This window comes from Seriola aureovittata, chromosome 12, assembly GCF_021018895.1.
Source record: "Seriola aureovittata isolate HTS-2021-v1 ecotype China chromosome 12, ASM2101889v1, whole genome shotgun sequence".
Lineage (NCBI taxonomy): Eukaryota > Metazoa > Chordata > Actinopteri > Carangiformes > Carangidae > Seriola > Seriola aureovittata.
In genome coordinates, this window is record NC_079375.1 from 18,565,550 (window position 1) to 18,585,819 (window position 20,270).

General features: G+C 40.9%; 1 protein-coding gene across 9 annotated transcripts in view; it reads right to left on the minus strand.

The window, feature by feature from the left end:
* Window positions 1–20,270, minus strand: part of pde4ca (phosphodiesterase 4C, cAMP-specific a) — a 53,312-nt gene that overhangs the window by 14,660 nt on the left and 18,382 nt on the right. For 2 of the 9 annotated variants that reach the window (XM_056390572.1, XM_056390571.1), the window contains exon 1: window positions 14,363–14,666. The exons of 6 other annotated variants lie outside the window; for them this stretch is intronic. In XM_056390572.1, coding sequence (XP_056246547.1) covers window positions 14,363–14,490 — 128 coding nt within the window. In that variant the 5' untranslated portion in view covers window positions 14,491–14,666. Of the gene's footprint in view, window positions 1–14,362; window positions 15,364–20,270 lie in introns of those variants that run through there. One more of the 9 variants, XM_056390569.1, reaches the window with a different exon arrangement.

Sequence of the window (20,270 nt, forward strand, 5' to 3'; positions counted from 1 at the left end):
GTCCGAGAGAAGGTAAAAAAGCGCAAACAAGACTTCAAAAGAATAAAGGACCACAACAACCGGAGTGGCTAGACTTGCCACCCGTAAAGTATAATATGGGATCATCCTGTATTTGAAAATAAAATGCTGCGTCCTGTATGAAAGAATAAGGGACGCAAATTGTCCTGTATTTTCGTTCATATTATGTCCCCAAAGTGCTGTGAATAATGTAATGTCAAGAAATAATTTTTCATGATCTTCCCGAGACTTTAGGCCGTGCAGACAACAATGGACCACAGGAACCTCTAGTTCCTGGAGAAAAGTACCTGAAACTCAAAGTTCAAAAAAGTACCTGGGACTAAAAGTACCTAGAACTAAAAGTTCCAGGTACTTTTTGGTTGAAATGCGGCTTAAAATTCAGACCCGATGAAGGTGCTATGTGGAAAGTACCAAATTTCATGGTAATCCACACATACAAGAATTTCCAAAATATTTCACTCTAAAACTGCAACTGTCAATCTTAAGGTGGAATCAGGGGAACACTAAAGTCATTAGGATTCATCCTCTCAAGAGCACGAGTGTCAAAGTTTGGTGCCAATCCATCCAAAAGCGGTGGACTGATTGATCAGTGCCATTTTTGGAGCCATGCAACTGGCTTTCATAGCATTAATACATAAATTTGATTTCAAGCAAAATGCAGCTCAAACAGTAGGAATGCACCAACTGCAGCATGTACAAATCCCATTCATTGCTCTTTCCTGTTACCCTCCCAGGATGCTGCGTGAGAGCTAGACATTGGTGTGTTACTGGCTATTACGTAACACCAGCCGAACAGAAGCCCCCATCCCTCCATTCATGTGACAGATTCAGACTTACTGACTGCGCTATACATAGCCAAGGAGAGGAGTTGAGAGGATAGGAGTGGGAGGGAGTGGGGACAGCAGGGTAAAGGGGGGTGAGAGAGAGCTAGGCTGAGGTAAAATAGGGAAAAGAGAGAGCGAGTGTAAATACTATTTCAGAGAAAGAGAGTACAGCCTGTTCTGAGACATGTACATGAGGACTTTTTGGTCTTAACTGCACTGCACACTGTGTGACTGGAGCTGTTTGGGTTGAGTTGGTGGGGTGCAAATGTACAAATGTGTATTTAACCGTGTATGTGTGTGTGGGGGCGTTGTGTCACAGGTGTGGATGAATCAGTTTTGAATTATGTGTGTATTAATGTGCATCACAGTCATGCAACGTGCCACCTTACACACCTATAATGTGTCCATTTTGATCTGTAAGCACATACATCCCTGTTACTACAAGAACACATGTAGCCTCACCCACTCCTCACTCTTTAACTCTCTCTCTCTCCATCTACCTCGATCTGTCCTCTCTAATGATGCTGCACCCCTGGCTGTTCCTGCGTGCTCTGACCATAAACCCGTTTCTATTTTAGTTTCTGCACCGCGCTTCTGTCTCTGTGCAGCTAATTTTAGCTGCACAGAGACAGAAGCGTGGGGGAATAGACCGGGAGAGGCAGTGATGCAGCTAAAAATAGCTTTTCAGGTAGAATACAGAGTTCTCCCCCTCCCCTGTCTTCTCCCGCTGCATCACAGAGCAGCAGATTCTTCCCTCCATTCATGAATATTTATGGAGAAGTTTCTATTTGAAGCCGATGCCAAGCTAAAATTAGATCACAGATCAAAATATCGCCCACGTCTTTCCCTTGCTGCTATTTCACTTCCAGTTTTTCTCCTCTTTCTCTCTCACTCTGCTGAGTTCAGTGCAGGGGAGTGAACACAGACTCCTGACTTACTCATGACACTGGACTATTTATCTTTTATTTATACACACTCAGACACAACAACTATGTATTCTTGCAACAATGTGAATGTCTCACATGATTTCCACTACTACAGTTGCAATGGTTTCCCTCTGGTATGTATAAATCAGATGTAATGAATAATAAACATGGTTGCATGAACACCAGGAGTAGTTGTTGCCAAGGCAACTACTGATGGGGATCCAAATAAACAATAACTTGAAACAATAATTCAACAACACATACTGTCCTTGTGAAAATTAGTTTTTGTGTCAGGGAGGTGTTGATTCAATTTTAAGTCAGTTTTTTTGTTGCTGTTGGAGAAATGCATCAGATGTGTATTATATGTGTATTTCATAATGTTTCCTGTGGTGTTATGTTGTGTACCTGCTGCATCTAGTCACATGAGGAAAATGTGATTAGATGAGATGGTCTTTCCATTAAATCACATGGAAAACAGCTGAATTACAAATAACAATACCATTCTTATTTAGGTTTTAAATGGTTTTCATATGGACTTGTTTCTGTAGTTATGGAATTCATGTATTACTACATTTTAGATTCAAACTGAATAATGGTAGTTGTTTATGTTTTTACTGCAGGGGATGATGATGGAGTGAACATGCTCCTAATGTGAAACCAGAATCTTCCATTGTTTTTTGAACACCTCCATTGTGCAGTCTTTAAGCATACAATTTACCAAATGTATACTAAATATGTCAACTGCGGCATTTTGTGTTTTTAAAAGGTCAAAGGTCAGCGTTCAGGCTTAGCGTGCACTTCGTCCGGACAGGAAGCTCCCACAGAAGCACCCTGGCTGTTTGGATGGTCGGTCTTCAAAAATGACTCCATTGTCTTTGTGTCTTTCACATGCCAGCCAGTCTCACCCTCCCACCCACCTCTTCTCACCTCCCCTCACACCCTCCTCCCTCTCTCCTTTTCTCAGCCTCAGCCACAAGTGACAAAAATAAAAAGAACAAACTGAATTTTTTTTAAATTCCTCCTGCTGAGTGGGAGGGTGCTGTTTAACAATATACCAGATAAACTTGTTGGCGAGTGATGGCTGATGTGTGTAGTAGGTGCTGTCTGGGGAACTGAAATGAATCTGTTCAGTTACTCTGAGGAGAGGGGCCCTCTACTGGCCGTGGGTGGGACTGCAAGAGCGGGGCAATGTGTAAATCCCACTGTTAACAATAGAGTTTTTTTCAATGAAATAAAAAAACGAATTTTCTCAAATTTCCTGCTTTTTTATCTAACTGAATACATTTTATTTCTTTTATTCATACATTTTTTTTTCTTTTTATGTTGTACTATTTATCACTGGTTCCGTCTCATGCACCTTTTCTGGACAGAATTTTTTATTTTCTGACATTTTCCTGATTAACCGATTAATCACTCAGACCCAAGTGTGTGTATTACATTAATGAAACTAGCCTAATTAATGTTAACAACCCATAGCTCCATCCTAAAAGTGAGCTGAGCAGCAGAACATCTGAAATATTGATTATTGGTTGATATTGATTGTTGTGACATGGTGAAATAACAGCTTGGACAAACTGGCCTTTAGACCTACATTTTCACACGTTACTTGTTCCAAATACTCTGAGCTTAATGAGCTCCGAATATGGATCACGCATAAAAAGAGGGACTCTACTGGATTTAACGGGCTACGATCAGTTCACTCGCGGTCGTACTTCACAAGTATTATCAGCTTCATGTAGTTAAAGTATCAGCAGTGAAAGTACTGGTTCTGCAGTAAAATGTCCCCTGTGATCTATAACTCAATATGACACTATTAGATTGTTAATACTGATACAGGGATAAAAAAGAAAATATATATTTTTCCAAACTAAACTAACAACTAAAACATGTTTATTTTTCTGACTTTTCTCAGTTTCTTTTTCTTGTGAAATACTGGATACTCTAAGCTCTCCAGGCCTCCATTACATCAAACAATCTTTTAAAGATAAAAGTAATCTTTGCTCACAGCTCCACTCACAAACTGTGATGAGTGTTCAGAAACCAGAGAGGTTGGGAACCATGGGAGTAATTGCTGTGAAGCCAACACCAGATGTGATCAATCACTCGGTCGGTCACACGACGGTGCTTGTAGTCAGATTATACTTAATGATGTGTCTGCTGTTACTTAACCACACTTCCTCTTTAGAGCTCACTACCAATGATAGGCGTCTCTTGTTAGCCGGTATCTTGTCTTGATGGAAAACGACATGAGGTCAGTGTGAGATGTGACGGACTTAGGAAAAGACAACTAGTATTGGTAATTGGAGTGTAGACTGATGATGGAAAAAATGAATTTGAACCATTTTACCACAAGGCTGCAACATGCGAAAGGAAGTGAAGGATCTGAATACTTTCAAAATGCACTTTAAATAAAAGAAATAAATAAAAAAATACATTTGAAAGAAATTCCAACACAGTAATCATTTCTGTCTCATGATGATTTGTGTCTCCTGCATTTGCTGTCAGTTACCAAATGTCTTAGTTTCTCCTCATTCAGCTCAAGTCCCAGTGTCTGCACCATTACACATAGACCGTCTTTCTGCACTGTCCATTGCATTATTTTATATTGAGTCAAAGAGGTAACCATCAGTTTCTCTGAAATAATTACTTGAAAAACCCAGACAGTCATTTAAAAATGCTTACATTTATCTGAAGATATTTCCAAAAATCCCAAAGATTCTTTAACCGTCTGGATGGAAAAATATTGCGCCCGTACAATTAAAAAGATTTTTAATTTGTTTCCCAAGTTGAGCCTATGTTTCAGAGTCAAAACAAAGATAGCAGCTTGATAGCTACCGGGATAGGACACAGACTTGCAACTTAAGAAACACATTAAAAACCTTTTATTGTGCAGATGATGGAGTATTTTTTCATCCAGATGGTTCAAAAGGTCTTTGAGGATTTGAATATACCTTTGGTTCAAAGATTAAAATGACGAAATTCTCGTTGAGCCAAAAGGACTTGAATTTCCTACACTAAACCCCTGTGATAGTCAGGTTTGATCACAGCTGCTGTCACACACACACACACACACACACACACAGACACACACACACACACACAATCACGTTGCCCAACACCATGAGGAAACATCAGCTTTAAAACAAATACAGACAGCTCAGACCTGACTTGCCAACAGTATCACAGTAGTTTGGTTAAGTTAATGACCCTGTGCATAAAAAATGGCACTGTTATAGCCTGATCCATAAATCCATGTCTGAAATACTGTGTGTACTTAAAGTGCAAGCATGCCCCCCCCTCGCATGGACAGACTTCACTATAACAAATCACACAGCAAATAATAACGTCAATATGTGTATGCTGTAAACTAGAGTTTCTAACTGTTTTTTTGTTTGAGCCTGTTACTAACCGGTCTGAATGTAAACTAATACTTTACTGTCATCATTTGCCTCTGTGCATATTAACCCCCTTAGCGCCTGATTGATGCAGACGGAACTAATTAGTGTTAAATGTGACATTCAGGTTGAAACATGCACAAATGAAGAAGCAGTCCTCCAGAACAGAAAGTGAACTATTTGCTTAGTGCCGGGGTTCGATAGTGTTCAATCTAATCTGAATCCAGTATGCCACTTCTCTAGGATTGGATGCGGTTAAATAGATCCATCCTAATTTGGCCCCTCTGCATTCGTACACTGGGCTTCATTCAAATCTACCTCAAAGGCGCCCACACATGTACATGGACAGACGCACTCACACACATGTATATACACACACCTGATTACTTTCTCTAGTCTAAAGACCAAACTGGAGCCAACATTCCTGGGCATCATAAAGCCTTTTACACAAAAAAAAAAAAAAAAAAAGCATAAAGAAAGAAAGAGGTGTGTTACAGCGTTTGTTATTTAAGTGGCTGGCTGGTAAGAAGTGTGATTGATGGTAACCTGTCAGTGGCCCTGATACTCGACACCCCGCCTGCGTCACCGCCTGTCACGGCAACGTCAATCCCATCTGGGGAGCATTAAAATACAGGAGCTACGGGGCAGAGCGAGAGAGGGAGAGAGCGAGAGAGGAGATAGGCCTGTAAACCAGGACAAGCTGTCATCTGAACCTTCATTCATCATTCCCAAGCCTTTGCTGTGACACAGCCAGAGGTAGAATTAGTTACACCAGAGCCGACTTGCAGAACTGGCTCAGCCATTTATTCAAGAGACATTTAAAAGAAGGCAGAGAGCATTTATTACATGTAACACAGATCTCATCTAGTGACGCTTGAGAGTATTGGATTTCCTTTGATCATTTGAGATCATTTCTATTTCGTGACTATGAGTCCGTTGAAAGAAATCGGAAGTAAATAAAGATCTGTGAAACAAAAGCAGCAAAACTGTAAAACTCAAACTTCTTTTTTTTTTCCCCCCCCTGTTGCGGTTTAAGAATTATAATCTAGGCTGTATGTGTCTGTGCTGCATCTGCACATGACACATGAAAGATGTTCTGGAGCAAACCGGGATTAGGATTGGCTTAATGAGACCACAAAGTTCACACCAGCAGCTGCGAGTCCACACCCTGCAGCTCAACACACACAATAAAGTGAACCATGGATGAACTACGGAGGTGGTCAATATGGCCAGACTTTAAAAGTACATTTGGAACAGTTTCAAATTCACAGTGACATTTTCTGCGTGTGAATTACTGCATAACACAGGAGTCACCAGTCTGTGTTCAGGGATAAAAGTTGTCTGGTTGTTTTTTTTTTTTTTTTGGGGGGGGGGGGGGGGTTGCTGTGGCCCCTCACACAGAGAGAGAACCACCCTGTTTGTTTGTTTTGCCCTTCCTCTCCTTTCCTGTGACATCTTTGCGGCAGCCTGATGGAGGTGGTGTGTTTTACCTATTACCTATTTACCTGTTACATTCTGTTCAGCTGTAATCCTTATTTAAATCCCGGATGAATCTCAAACAGCTGCATTGCTGCTTATTTAGCAAGAATGCAAATGAGCATGTTTCACGAAATGTCAAATCATTCCTTAAACTGATTTTGAGCAGTATCCCAGTAACTCTTGCCTGGGCAGCAGCATGCAGGAAAACATTAGATTTGCCCCCCCCCCCCCCCCCCCCCCGTTTGTGCCCTTGTCTCTGTTACTGACTAATCCCCCTTGTTAAAAAACATGGAGGAAACATCTACACGCTGCATATATGCATCTCAAAGCATTCAACAAAATAACACAGATTTAAAAGTCGAGTTTAGCTGCTATTATGTCAGAAATTACTTTTGAATAGCACCACAAACAGTAACCTCTCAGGCGTTGTATCATTTCACACCCAACAAAAATGATAGCTAAATATAGACATTATGTAACTGTGATATAAGTGTCCATTGTTCAGAATCATGCAATGAAAATGGTTTTAAAAGAAAGTGAGGAAATGTAGCTGACACAACAGAAAGGCAGGAACACATGATCACTTCACTGACCTTCATATAAAACAAGTGAACAGAGCTGTGAGGCCAACTCTATAATGGGACAAGTTTGTATAGAGGCAGCGGTGTGAAATAAGATCGTTTCTTCTGTCGGCTGTTTGTGAACAGTAAGTGAAGTAAGAGTTGTTTATAGTTTCAAACGCAATTCATTACTCTTTTTTTTTTTATTTGGGAAGACTGTCAGATCAAATGTGTAATTTTAAGTATCAACAAATGTATATATTTCAATGCCAAGAAGGATGACTTTTTTTTTTTACTTTATATAAGTTTTACTTGTGACACACACACACACACACTCACACACACTTGGCAGCCACCTAACTGGCTCGTTTCAAAACCAGCAGCTGGTCTGTAAATTAAACACGTATGTGTGTGTGTGTGTGTGTGTGTGTGTGTGTGTGTGTGTGTGTGCGTGAGTATGTGTGTGTGTGTGTGTGTGTGTGTGTGTGTGTGTGTGAGGCCACTGTCTTACTGTAATGAAGTTTGTCCACTGTGATTAAGTCGGAGCAGTTTATTTTGCTATGAACTCAGAGCAGCCAAAAGAAAGAAACAGACAGAAAAATAAACACAAAACTAGTTAGTATGCATGTGTGTGTGTGTGTGTGTGTGAGTGTGTGTGTGTGTGTGTGTGTGTGTGTGTTATTATATGTGAAGAGTATTCTCAGTGTCCCCGTGTTCTCTTTCCGACGGCTGTAATCACCATCTCAGAGCCCAGCCCTTTTCCTCAGATCTTTCCTTTGGAAAACAAAGCACAACGCCGTGATGACGCCTGCACCGGTGGATGCTGACCTCTGATGTACTTCACAGTGTGAAGTGGCTGCTGAGGACAGGCTCTCTGTCAATCATCAATCGATTGATATCAATTGATGAGCAGCATGGCGGTACAGTATCATGATCAAGGAGGCGATCCTAGCTTGAGGAGTGATGTGGATCTCCAGGAAGTTGAGAGTAAGGACTTGTTTGTCCATTTTAAATGATAAACCTGATAGCAGTGTTTTTCTCTCTTTCCTTAAAAAATCCACAGTTTGATTTTTAGTTGCCTAAGTTCTTATCAGCTGCAAGAATTCTAACAATTTCAGTGCAGTCAAATTATTAAGAAATACTTGCATTTTTTTAAAATTAGGCTTGGACAGCCGATCCTCCACTGTGAATGAATTCCTTATGTTCAGATGCTGCTGTTTGTCTTTCCTTAAGTGAACTTTAACAATTAGCCTCTTTGGCAGGAAGACAAACTGCAGAATAATGTGAGGACAGCTAGCCAAGGACACCCTACATATTGTACACGCTGTATTCTTTCAAACCGTAGACCATTGTTTAAACTGGGAGTGAACTCTAGGTCAGACATACACACTATACTATATCTTAAATATATGTGTCAGTGCATGGAAAAAAAACTTGTAGATAAGGACAATGTACATTTATGGTAAAGGACAACAGGGTGAAGTAAGGAGCACTGGCAGTGGTCACTTTAATAAACCTGAGTGAGCTAGAGACCAGAAGAGATTTAAAGTGACTCATAGGAGAGTCCTCGTCTGCCTGCGCGCACACACACACACACACACACACACACACACACACACACACACACACACACACACACACACACACACACACCACAGACAGATTCAGTCTCTGTTATCCTCCGGGATTGCGTAGCGCAGCAGAGAAAACAGTGAAGTGAGAGGAGAGAAACTGGAGGGAAAGGGGGAAGTGAGCGGAGCAGTGGTTCTGAAGGTGAGAAGAGACATGAAGAAAGGAACCTGGTCTATAAAAGTGTTGTAACATGATCAGAGTGAGGCAAATGGTAAAGGTTCCTGCAGTGAGAGCACAGAGAAACATCAGACAACGTGTGGATGTGTCACGACAGCATATCTTCTTGTTACAGTTCGAATTAACACTTTATACGTTTCTTTATTCTAAACGTTATTCAGCGTAAATTATCATAAACATGTCGGCAAAATTAAATCAGTTACTGGTTAGTTGAACTGTCAATAAAAAAAGCTGAATGTTCCTGTGAAATAGTGCTTTGAGATGCAGTGTGTTTACTTGCAGCTTCACTTATTTTAATGTATGACTTGGTTGTGATTTTGAGAAATATTCCTCCATAAAAAAGTTAAAGCTGTTTCCACCTGTGTCCACAGTCTCTACAATAATCAGTGAGAACAATTTTACTTTAACCTATATGTACAGAGTACTGGTGGAAAACCCAATTTTCCTGAAACTGGCACACATAAAGACATAAAAATAAAAAAAAATTCTTTAAACTTTAAATGTGAATTTGAATTTACACACATGATGTTACACAACAAGAAGTTCTGAGGAGTGAACACGTACGCAGTCAGCTGAAGAAGGTGGAGGACATTTTTAAAAATGAACTAAAAACTAATGTCAAAGGGAAAAAAGCCTTTTCCTTAGACACAATGCCTTTTTATAGTATATATGGACGCACACACACAGAGGCATATAATTGCACAATTACTCTGACATTCTACGAAAAATATTCTGGTGTGGGTCTGGAAAGCTCGTCACTGGACAGTAAAGTTGTGGGGTTTTAAGAGAGCATTGAGTCCATGACGCCTGTCACACTGCAAACACTCAGCTGATTGAAGGTTACAAATGACCCAGCACCAAAGATTGTGTTCTGTGTTCCAAGTGTTCGTGCACGAACACACAGTTGCAAGCCCTACTTCGCATCCCACACGAGTACAGTATGCGTGTGTCTGTGTGTGTGAGGCCTGTAACCCAACACCGGTGGACCCGTTCCTCCTGTCTGTGAGGCAGATAAATGAAGGTCCGTGAAGCTCCCTGTGGGCCAGACCACCATTAGAAGCCACTGATGATTTAAGAAATGCCTTGGAAACACTCTCAGACACATTTATTACGACAAGATGCCTTTTGGCTGTAACGCCTCCTCCCCTTTGCCAGAACCAGCAAGAGTTATGCTCCGTGGAGGGCATGAGATGACTTAATAATTTCTGCAAATTAGGAGATTCATGTACTGTGACTGAAAGCTCGGATTCATTTATCATAGCCACATTGACCTGGAGAATTGACCTCTGGCACAAGCGGCGCGTATATATCTCAAAGACAAGAGTTAATGTACACAAACTTATCAGTAAAGAAAAAAAATTAGAAGCTCCTTGACAGGACTTGGCATCTAAAATATCAGAGTGTATCCAACATTCACACTTGGAGATTTTGATAAATTAGAGAGATGAAGATTTCACTTTTCCTCTGCTCTCCTCCCAGGTTGAACTGACAGGAGAGAGGATTAGGTTTCTAAGAAATGCACCTCTAAAGTTGAACCTCACTTAGCTCACTCACATGCAACAAGCCAAAACTGTCGTCTCTGTAAGACTCTTAATTCGTATTAAATTACTCTGTCCATGAATCACACTCTCTCACCCCCTGACATCCAACAAAGCTCATACTTTGTTTTGCTGTCAGTGGTCCATTTTGAAATAATCTTTAGGATTTTTACACCCGTTTCCTGGCTCTCATAACCCGCATAATGCTCTGTGTCATTGCCACTTCATTTTGTACTTGGCCCGCTGCAGACAGCGCTGAGGAAAATTAGATCAACAGGCCATGGACATACAGCAGACTGTAAATGGTGAAAGAAGAGAAGTAACATAGCTCAAAGTAATGGAGCTAATTAACAGGCATTCAGTTTTGAATGGACAGCTCCTGTGATCTGTTGGAAGGGAAATCACTTTGATTGAGCTATGAGCCAAATGCTAACATCAGCATGCTAATATACTTCCAAGGACAATGCCAACATACTGTTGTTAAGCAGGTATCATGTTTACTATGTTAGCATGTTAGCATGCTAACATTTACTAATTAGGACTAAATAGAAAGTACAGCTGAGGCTGGTGGAAATGTGACTCATTTTGCAGGTATTTAGTCACAAACCAAAGTTTGACAAATTTAAATTTTTGCCTGATGGTGTCACCCCAGCCAGATGAAATGATAGGGCTTTACCAAAGTTAATTCAGGGAACATGGATGTCTACACCACATGCCATGGCAATCAGTCCCTTAGTTGTCAAGACATTTCCTCCACAAACTCATCAAGAATGTCTTGATGGGGCGTGAGGAAAAGTTGGAGATCCCCAAAATCATTCTGTTTCATCCTCTGGGGACCATGAATGTCTTTTCAAAAACTTCATCTGTTCAATAGTTCTTGAAATATTTCTGTCTGGACCAAAGTGCTGGACTCACCAACCAATTTTGCCATCCACTGAGCCACGCCGCCAACATGAAAAGCTTTAGCTTTATCATTTCATTCTCAGCTAGCAAATACAGTTGAATTAAATGTGCTGACAGATTCCTTTTTTCTTTTTTTTTTTTAGCTTAAAGCCAATTTCAGGTTCATAAAAGTGAAATCAAAAGATAAATGAATGCAGTGAAACACATCAAAGCCAATAAGCTTCTATTGTCCCAGGAATTTTGAAGGGAATCCCCTTATCTGTCCTCTTTGGGGTAAAGCAGGTGTTAGCTTTACAGCTGAAAGTTGAAAGGAGACATAACTGCCACTGGGCAAAATAAACCATCACCACTCACCCTGAGATCTTTAGAAAAGTAGTATGGTATGCATCAAGAGCAGATGTATTTAACACTTCAGGTTATATGGTACCTGTTGTGCCCACAGACATGTGAAAACGTGCATACCCTCGCCACATATCCATCTAAGGAGAAAGGGCTACTGTTATCTGGCTGTTGTCTTCTGCGGTTGACTGAGATAATTGGGCTTTAAATCACGCAGCAAAGGCACACGAGACACTCTGGGTTTGGTGTCTGATGTCAAAAGCTGCAGATTTACACCCCCCCCCGCAAGTTCATCTTGTCTGCTTGCCTCAGGTCTATGTGACGATGCACCCGAGCATGAATATATTTTTCAAATACAAAAGGAGCTCTATCCGACATGTCTGAGAGCTTTCATGGATGTCACTTTGTTACCAGCACCATGTTCTACTTTATGTGGATAGGTCGATGCCTGGGACTGGAAGGAAATAGAAAGATACAAACAAAAAAAAAAACAGAAATGCACGTCGAAAGCCTAAAGATTTACAACTTACATGCCGTCAGTCATTACTGTTATCTAATGGTTTTATATCTACAAAAACATTTCCAAGAATCTCCTAGCTAAAATGGAGACTGGCAAGGCTGATAACCCCCTTCAATCCTTCCCTCCTGCAAATAAAATGGTGGTGGTGATTTCGTCTCGAACTGATTCTGCTCTTTCGTCAGCATCACCGGTGTACACCGCAAGATCGATACCTCATCCCAAATACAGCTCTCCCGCTCCCTCCCTGCCTCCCAGTCTGTGACTTCTTTTAACCGATCATCTTCAGCAAAGACCACTGCTCTTAAAAATGCGATCAAGCGGGCAGAGAACTTCTGGACCGTTTTTTAGATCCACAGGTGGACTCAGTCTCAGCAGTAATGTGATACATAATTGTCCAACATTTCTATACTTACCCCACAAATTTTTCATACTGAGGAGATTTTTGCTTGTGTAAGAGCAGAAGTCAATTACATTTCTTGGCATGGGTCTTGAGGGGAATTAAATTAGAAAGGACAACTGCCCTTTAAAATCCCCCATGCTCACAAATGTTCTGCATTAAATCTGATAAACAAGGATCCTGCCTGAGAAAGAGGACAGAGGACCATAATGTAAACACGACTTTATCTCTGAGTCCTCCCTCACAGCCTCCCCGCTGGCACTGAGGATTATGTGTGAAGCTACAAAAGTTATGGCGGACTTTTCCTGTGAGAATATTTGTGTAAGGAACTGTAGCATTAGAGCCACATGGCAGATAGATATGTTTTAACAAGAAAGAGTCCGTGTAATATGTGGTGAACAAACCAGATTTCTGACGCGCCAATGTGCAGGATGTGTGCACAGTCCACAATCACGGTTGTTTCGCACATTGTGACGGACTGCAGAAGTCACAGTGCAGGGAAATGTCCTAAAGTTGCTATTTAGAGACGCAACAGACGTGGTGGTTACAGCTGCAGTAAAAATCAATAAGTTAATTACACCACCATGTGATATCTACGTCTCTACATTCACTGTTGACTGACTTTACCCACAAGTGTTCCCTGGATATTAAGTAGGTCCATTACTGAAAATGAAAATTAACAGATATTTTACCTTAGTTTTAAAATTCAAGTTTGAAAGTCAAGTTGAAAGTGTAATTTTGCAAGATATTTGCCAAACTTGCCTTTGAAGGAGCTTTGCAGCTGCATTTCTGTCTCCAACACACACTTTGAATTACAGTTCCACTTCTGTACAGCTTAGTCACCTCATTTCCATGTCTTGGCTGCAGTATATAATATAGCATAACTATAGTTGTCATATTTGTCTTTAACCATGACTTTGGCATTAGTGTTCTGAACTGCAATACTAATTCAAAGATACATTGAGGACTGTTTTTTTACCCATAAAATTCAAATGATCCAAAAGCTGTCATTTGCACACAATTCCTTATGTCATCTCTTGTCAAAATGAAAAGATATATGGAGTCATTTGTATAATGAAAAAAAAAACAGTTACAAAAGAGGAGACTACACAAGTGGTCAAGAAGAAACACGATAAAAAATATTTTGGGAAATGTAGATATGAACAAAAAACAACTGATAAGGGCAAAAGAATGTTTCTGTAAATATTGCAGCTGATAAAAGATTCGATGCAGTCTACAGATTTCAGATATTATGTTTTATAAAAAAGACGTTTACATTCTCTAAATGATAACAATATAGTAAGCGATGTAGGGGCTTCTGTAGTATACTGCAGGATGTCAATTATTCTGTTTCAGTTAATACTGATATAAGGAATTGTCATGGTTGCTGCAAAAGTGATTCTATATTCCAGCTTCTTGGAGTCAAAGCTACTAAAAAGTTTTTTTTAATGAAAATAAAGTTAAATAAGAACCTCTTTTTTCCACAGAGCAGTGTTCTTAACTTCATATATTTCATTGTATGATCTATATAACGTGCAACACGCTGGATGTGTGTGTGTGTGTGTGAGAGAGAGAGAGAGAGAGAGATGAAAGAAGACACTGAGGAGAGAAAGACAAAAGGACCGAGCGAGTAAATGAGATAGCTGTTAATTACCGCCTGCGTTTCTGTATGATGTCAATAGGCCTGTTGACAGCGCACGGTGATCCCCATATGTTCCCACTCCGCACAGTGATACTCCGCTCCACGGAGTAACAGAACCCACAGTTCGTCGGCACACTCATGTTTCTTTAGCCTACTCTCTTTAACTCGTCCTCACCCTCCTCTTCTTGGCCGCTCCGCTGTTCTCCCTCTCTTGGTTCTCCTCAGCATGTGGCCCCTCTCATCCCTGTGAAACTCGGCCCGCTTCCTCGTCTGTCTCGCTCTGTCGGGCTGTCCGGCTCTCCACGGCTTCCCAGGAGTTCTCATTACCTCTGGCAGGAGTGGACGCCAGCTCTAGGACCAGTGGCTCCAGCGCAGAGACAGGATGACCGGGGCGAATCAATACATGCTACTGTGTGCTGGTGAAAGTCTGCTTTCTCTTGGTAGATATGTAGAAATTTGGAGTGTATTCCTTCCTGAGCACCTGAATTCTTCTTGTGAGAGCTGCACACTCTCTGCTGCTTATCTGTCTTCCTTGCTGGCTGTAAAAAAAAAAAGCTTTTCATCACTCTCAGAAGAGCTCCATTAATCGGTCCCCCTTGTACATCTTGTCTTTGCTCCGAGTCTAAATGTGGCACAACGCTGCTGCCCTCTTCCCCCTCTCCCTTTCTGTCTGTCTGCTCTCTCTCTCTCTCTCTTGCTCTTCTTCTGTTTCTCTCTCTGCTTCCTCCTCTCCCCTCTGGCTGCTACACCTTTAATCACAGAACAAACACAGACCTTTCCTTTCGCTGAGCAAACTTGCTCTCCTGCTCCAGTCTGTCACAGTAGCCCTGTGCGCCGCGTGTGTGTGTGTGTTTTTTTTTTTGTCCGAGCGCCCCACAGAATGTGCACAGATCTATACAAGATGTGTGTGTGTGTGTGTGTGTGTGTGTGTGTGTGTGTGTGTGTGTGTGTGTGTGCAACTGAGCGTGTACGTCAGTGAGCAAGTGTGTATGTAGGCATGTGACTGAGCAAGTGTCTGTGTGTGTGTGTGTGTGTGTGTGTGTGTGTGTGTGTGTATGTGTGTGTGTGTGTGTTTGTGTGTATGCGTGTGTGTGTGTATGTGTGTGTGTGTGTGTGTGTATCACACACAAGGGGGGAACAAGTTTCAGAGTGAGGTCAGAGCTAAGAAAGGGGGCAGGAACAGAGCCAGCTTGGTTCCTGCCTTCACCAAATGTTTAAGCAATTTTAACCCCTTCCTGCTCTCTCACACCTACACACACACACACACACACACACACACTCAGTCGTGATACAATCGCAGGACAGCACTCTCCCTGTGGACACAGTACCATTATCCTTTCCAGATGGAGTGTGTATTCGTGTGTGTGTGTGTGTGTGTGTGTGTGTTTGTGTGTGTGTGTGTGTGTGTGTGTATGTGTGTGTGTGTGTGTGTGTGTGTGTGTGTGTGTGTGGCAAGTATGTCCGTCTATGTTAGGTAAAGAGATTGATGACAGGATGAGTATGATAGGGTATTATAGTAAGTAGCTCTTGGGACACAGCTTGCTGAGAACGAAGAACATGTACGCACACACACACACACACACACACACACACACACACACACACTTACTCGTATACAGTACGCACTCACGCACAGGCTTAGGAGCCAGCATGCAAGGTCACCCGTGGCCGGGGGCAGTGTATTTTTGAAGACCAGAAATGTGAAAAGTAAATATGAAACCTTAGCTGGTCGACCTTCTGTATGCTTCATATGAAAACTTAAACAGGAAATATTTGACAAGAGATCAGCAAAATGAGTCAGGAGCCACGAATCTACAGGCTATGTTCCCAGAGAGAGATTAAGCCTTGCTATGGATTCGTAGTCCAAAGAGTTTTGTAAGATTTCATCAGAATGAGCCATGGGAAAATGCCCCTTTGACTTACTGAGGGGGAGTGTTTTCTGACTGCACAGCAGGTGCTTTACTGTCCCCAAGTCCATACGACAATTTGCACATTGCAGTGATATAGCACTGGGTATTATAAAATTAGCATTGAGCATTATATGCATAGGATTGAGTATTAAAATTCCTAATGACCATTCGCTAAACCCCTCCCCCAAACCAAGACTGTCCAATCATAGCTTGGTAACCGTAACCAGGCTGTCCTGTTCAAGCTTCGGATTCTCCTAATGTTGAAGTGATGTTCACGGGGCTGTAATAAGAGAGATATTCGGCAGTCTTTTACAGTCTTTCCAAAACCAAAAATACAAAAAGAAAGCGAGAGGGAGAAAAAGTGTAAATGTGGAGTGGATTAAATGCTGTGTTCATCCGCTTTAATGTCAGCTGTTATCATTAGCATGCCTGGCTGACTTAGTAACCGAGCATTACTTCCAAGGCCAGGGAGAACAGTATTAAATAACTACATTAGTTTGTTGGGTTACAGGTTACATTAAAAAAGACTTGTTTGCAACTTGCAAATACACTGTACAGCATTTCCGCACTGGTTGGAAGCTAGTCCTAGATCCTTAGATTTTAGGCAAACGTTAGCAGCTCTGTCTTGCTCCTTACTGTATCTGGGGAGTGAAACTTCAGCAACTCCTGCCGATGTTGCACTCATTTGTTCGTCCTCATCCTAACAGCCTTTGCTCGTGTAAGACAGTCTGAGAACTAGGGGTTAACCTAACTAGCTATACTGCAATACAAGAACAATGCTGTCTTTCACGTCCTACGTATGGATCACCATGCAGACGTAAACTTTTTGCCTACGACATATAACTTTAGCCTCAGTCTTGTATTTTTAGCTTATACATCTTGTATATAGTCATCAAGACTGAGATTTTAAAATGAGGCAACAGGAAACCCGAGATGGCATTTTCGACCAACTCATGGAGCTAATGTTAGCTTAATATAGCGTGCTAGCTACAGCTGATAAAATCTGCTTATGACTTTTTTCAGCAAAATAGACAGCTGTTGGCTTACTCAGAATTTTGAGCAGAAATTTGGCCACCATTATAAACTGCATTACTGTTTGTGCCTTGCAAGTACTGTAAGATCGACAGGCATAGCAGAGCTTGACGAACGATCAATTGGTCTCCAGTTAGCTCGTACGCACAAAAAACATCTCCATAAAAGGACTTCAAGCTACATTCTGCAGCATGACATGGTTCAATTAAATTGGCAAATCAATCAATGGCATCGCCTCATCATCCTGGAATTCACAAATGTTAGGCAGAGAGACAACAATAGGTAAGGATAGAAAAGAAAAAGTAATGAGTGGTTATACAGCAGAGGCTCAATAGGTATCTTTAATATGAACCAGGCCCCTTTCAGGAGGCCAGGGTTTTTAAAATATATTTCAGAACCCCTGCTCCATTACCTACATATGAAAGCCTTATTACTGCTTATGTGAAAAAGTTGGCTTATATTTTTTTTCATATGGTATAGTTTCATTTTTCGGCTTTATATTTACGTTAGTTGCGACGTAGAGCACAGACAACATATAACTGTGGCGTTTGCTCTCTAAAAGTATTTAATATAATCCTTTAATACAAAGTGTCTGTGTCTGTACAAGATGTGTGTGTCAAGAAAAACTGCCATTTAAGGAAATCTGAAGAGGTGCACACACAAAAGGGCCAATCATAACCACAAACTGAGGAGACCTACAATAATGCTGTATGTTATGGCTTCCTGGAGCCTGAATTCAGCAGCAACAGTTTATAAATCCTATCACACAACTACAGTGAATTGAATAATCGCTATTTGGGTTTAACGGGATTTACTGTGCAGGGTCAGAATCATGATCAGGCCCCTCATGGGCTGATAAAGAAAAGCTACAAGTTAAACCGGATATACTTAATACTTCTACTATGCAGTCTCTCAGTTCATTTATTTTCCTAGCTCTGTATTCACACTTATCCTCTGCAAATACATACTGTATAAACATTAGCATGCGACCTGACTTTGGACTCGTAAAACTGAAGAATTTATCCCCGCTGGGATGAACAATGTCCTGATACAAGCTGGATGAAGGGATGTTATGGATTGAAACTTTACAGCAACCAGCACTTTTGACAGGTTTTCATCACAGGAAAATTGTTTTCATGTGCAGATAGAGGAATAAAGCTTAAACGACACCTTTCAAGAGCAGTATTCTTTGTCATCTAGAGTGGACATGCACACACGTGTGCGCGCAAACACACACACACACACACACACACACACACACACACACACACACACACACACACACACACACTTCGGTTGGCAACAGACCCGAGGATTTCACAGTGTTCCATGTGTCTGCGTCACCGTGGTGGAAGAGAGTGGATGTCTGAAGAAAGACAGACATTAAATGTTTGCTTCTGCACAGTATCTTCACATCTCATCTTAAGACAGTCGCGCTGTGAAGCACTGGACGCCGAGGCTGAAACGATGTGGCAAGGTAATCTCTTATAACTCATAAAATAGCGAGGCATCATAAATTCTGGCTGACCCCTCAGTTGTGGGTTTAATAGTCCATTATTTGCAAAGGGGGCCTCATGACATCATGTGTTGGCTACATGGAGGCATGGTGAGCATTCCTGGATAACGAGCTGTTTTGAAGTGAGCGAGGAACGCTGTATGTCAGGGTTGTTGCCTGTCAGTGGACACACTGTCTGTTTGTGGTTTGTATGTAAAGTTAGCTGACATTGACTAATTTCCAAAGTCATATTGTCCACTGCTGACCAATTATGTTAAAATGAAAATACAAGAAAATGTACAATGAAATGAAATACTGTAACAACATCTGAGGACATTTACTTGGAAAGAACAGTATTAACTGCGCTCATGTGGGTTAATGAAAACTGAATATTCACCAACCCTGTCTGGCTTTGAGATCCGAAGTCATGTCAGTCACTTTATGTTGCTCCTTTGTCTGAAATCCATGCAAGTCAACATTGTGATTATGATGAGACTGCAATATTTTTCCCTGCTTTGTCTATACAAGAACCACTTGCTAGAATAAGATTCTTCCTTGAGTGATAGACTTTAAGTATTTAACTGATTATTCCCTTAAATTTCTCCTGGATTTATTTTAGAATATAGAAACACCTTTTCCACCACTATATGACATACAGTATATATTACAAAATATTTGATCACAGCTGTATCATGCTACAGTGGAGGGCAGATCTCCTAATCCTATCTCAAATCACCATGAGGGACACAAAAAGTTTACGTAGCCTCGAGTTTTCAATTTACAGTATTTTTTAAAAGTGGTGATATGAATGCACAGCTTAATTAAGTCATCTTAATTTGAATGCAATTAAGCCTAATCAGCCTGTTTAGGATGTGTTTGCCCGTGTCTGAAAGAAAATAAACTACATGAGAAAGTATTCCTTGCTCTTGATATTAAAATATTAAAGAAAACTATCACATAGAATATTTTAGAATACAATTAGGCGCTGTTTTGAAAGGTTATATGACAAGAAATAGCAATTAAATATTGCAGTTAGGTCAAAAAATGGTTACTGACTAAATTAAACATTTGAATAACTGGAGTATGGCACAAGTTGGAGGCATAATGTCCTAACAGTCTCCTCAAATGCACCAAAAAATGATGAGCAATTTAGAAACACCCTCTCATTCCTTAATGGTGATGATGTCTCATCATAGCAAATGGAAACTACTGCCATGCTTCTAAGAAACATGCAAATTTTACACCTGCTAATCCAGACCATTACATAATTAATATAGAAATAGTGGTGTGACATATGCGATTAAACATAGAAAACATATACTGCATCAATCCAATCATGCAGCTGTTAGTAGTGTGCGCTGCCTTCCTCTTAATTTGCGAGAATAGAATTTCTCTGTGGCCACATAATAAATATGAAGAAATACTATTTGACTAGTGCCTATAACAGCATCTCAAAACCTAAGTAAACTAGCCTCTGAATAAT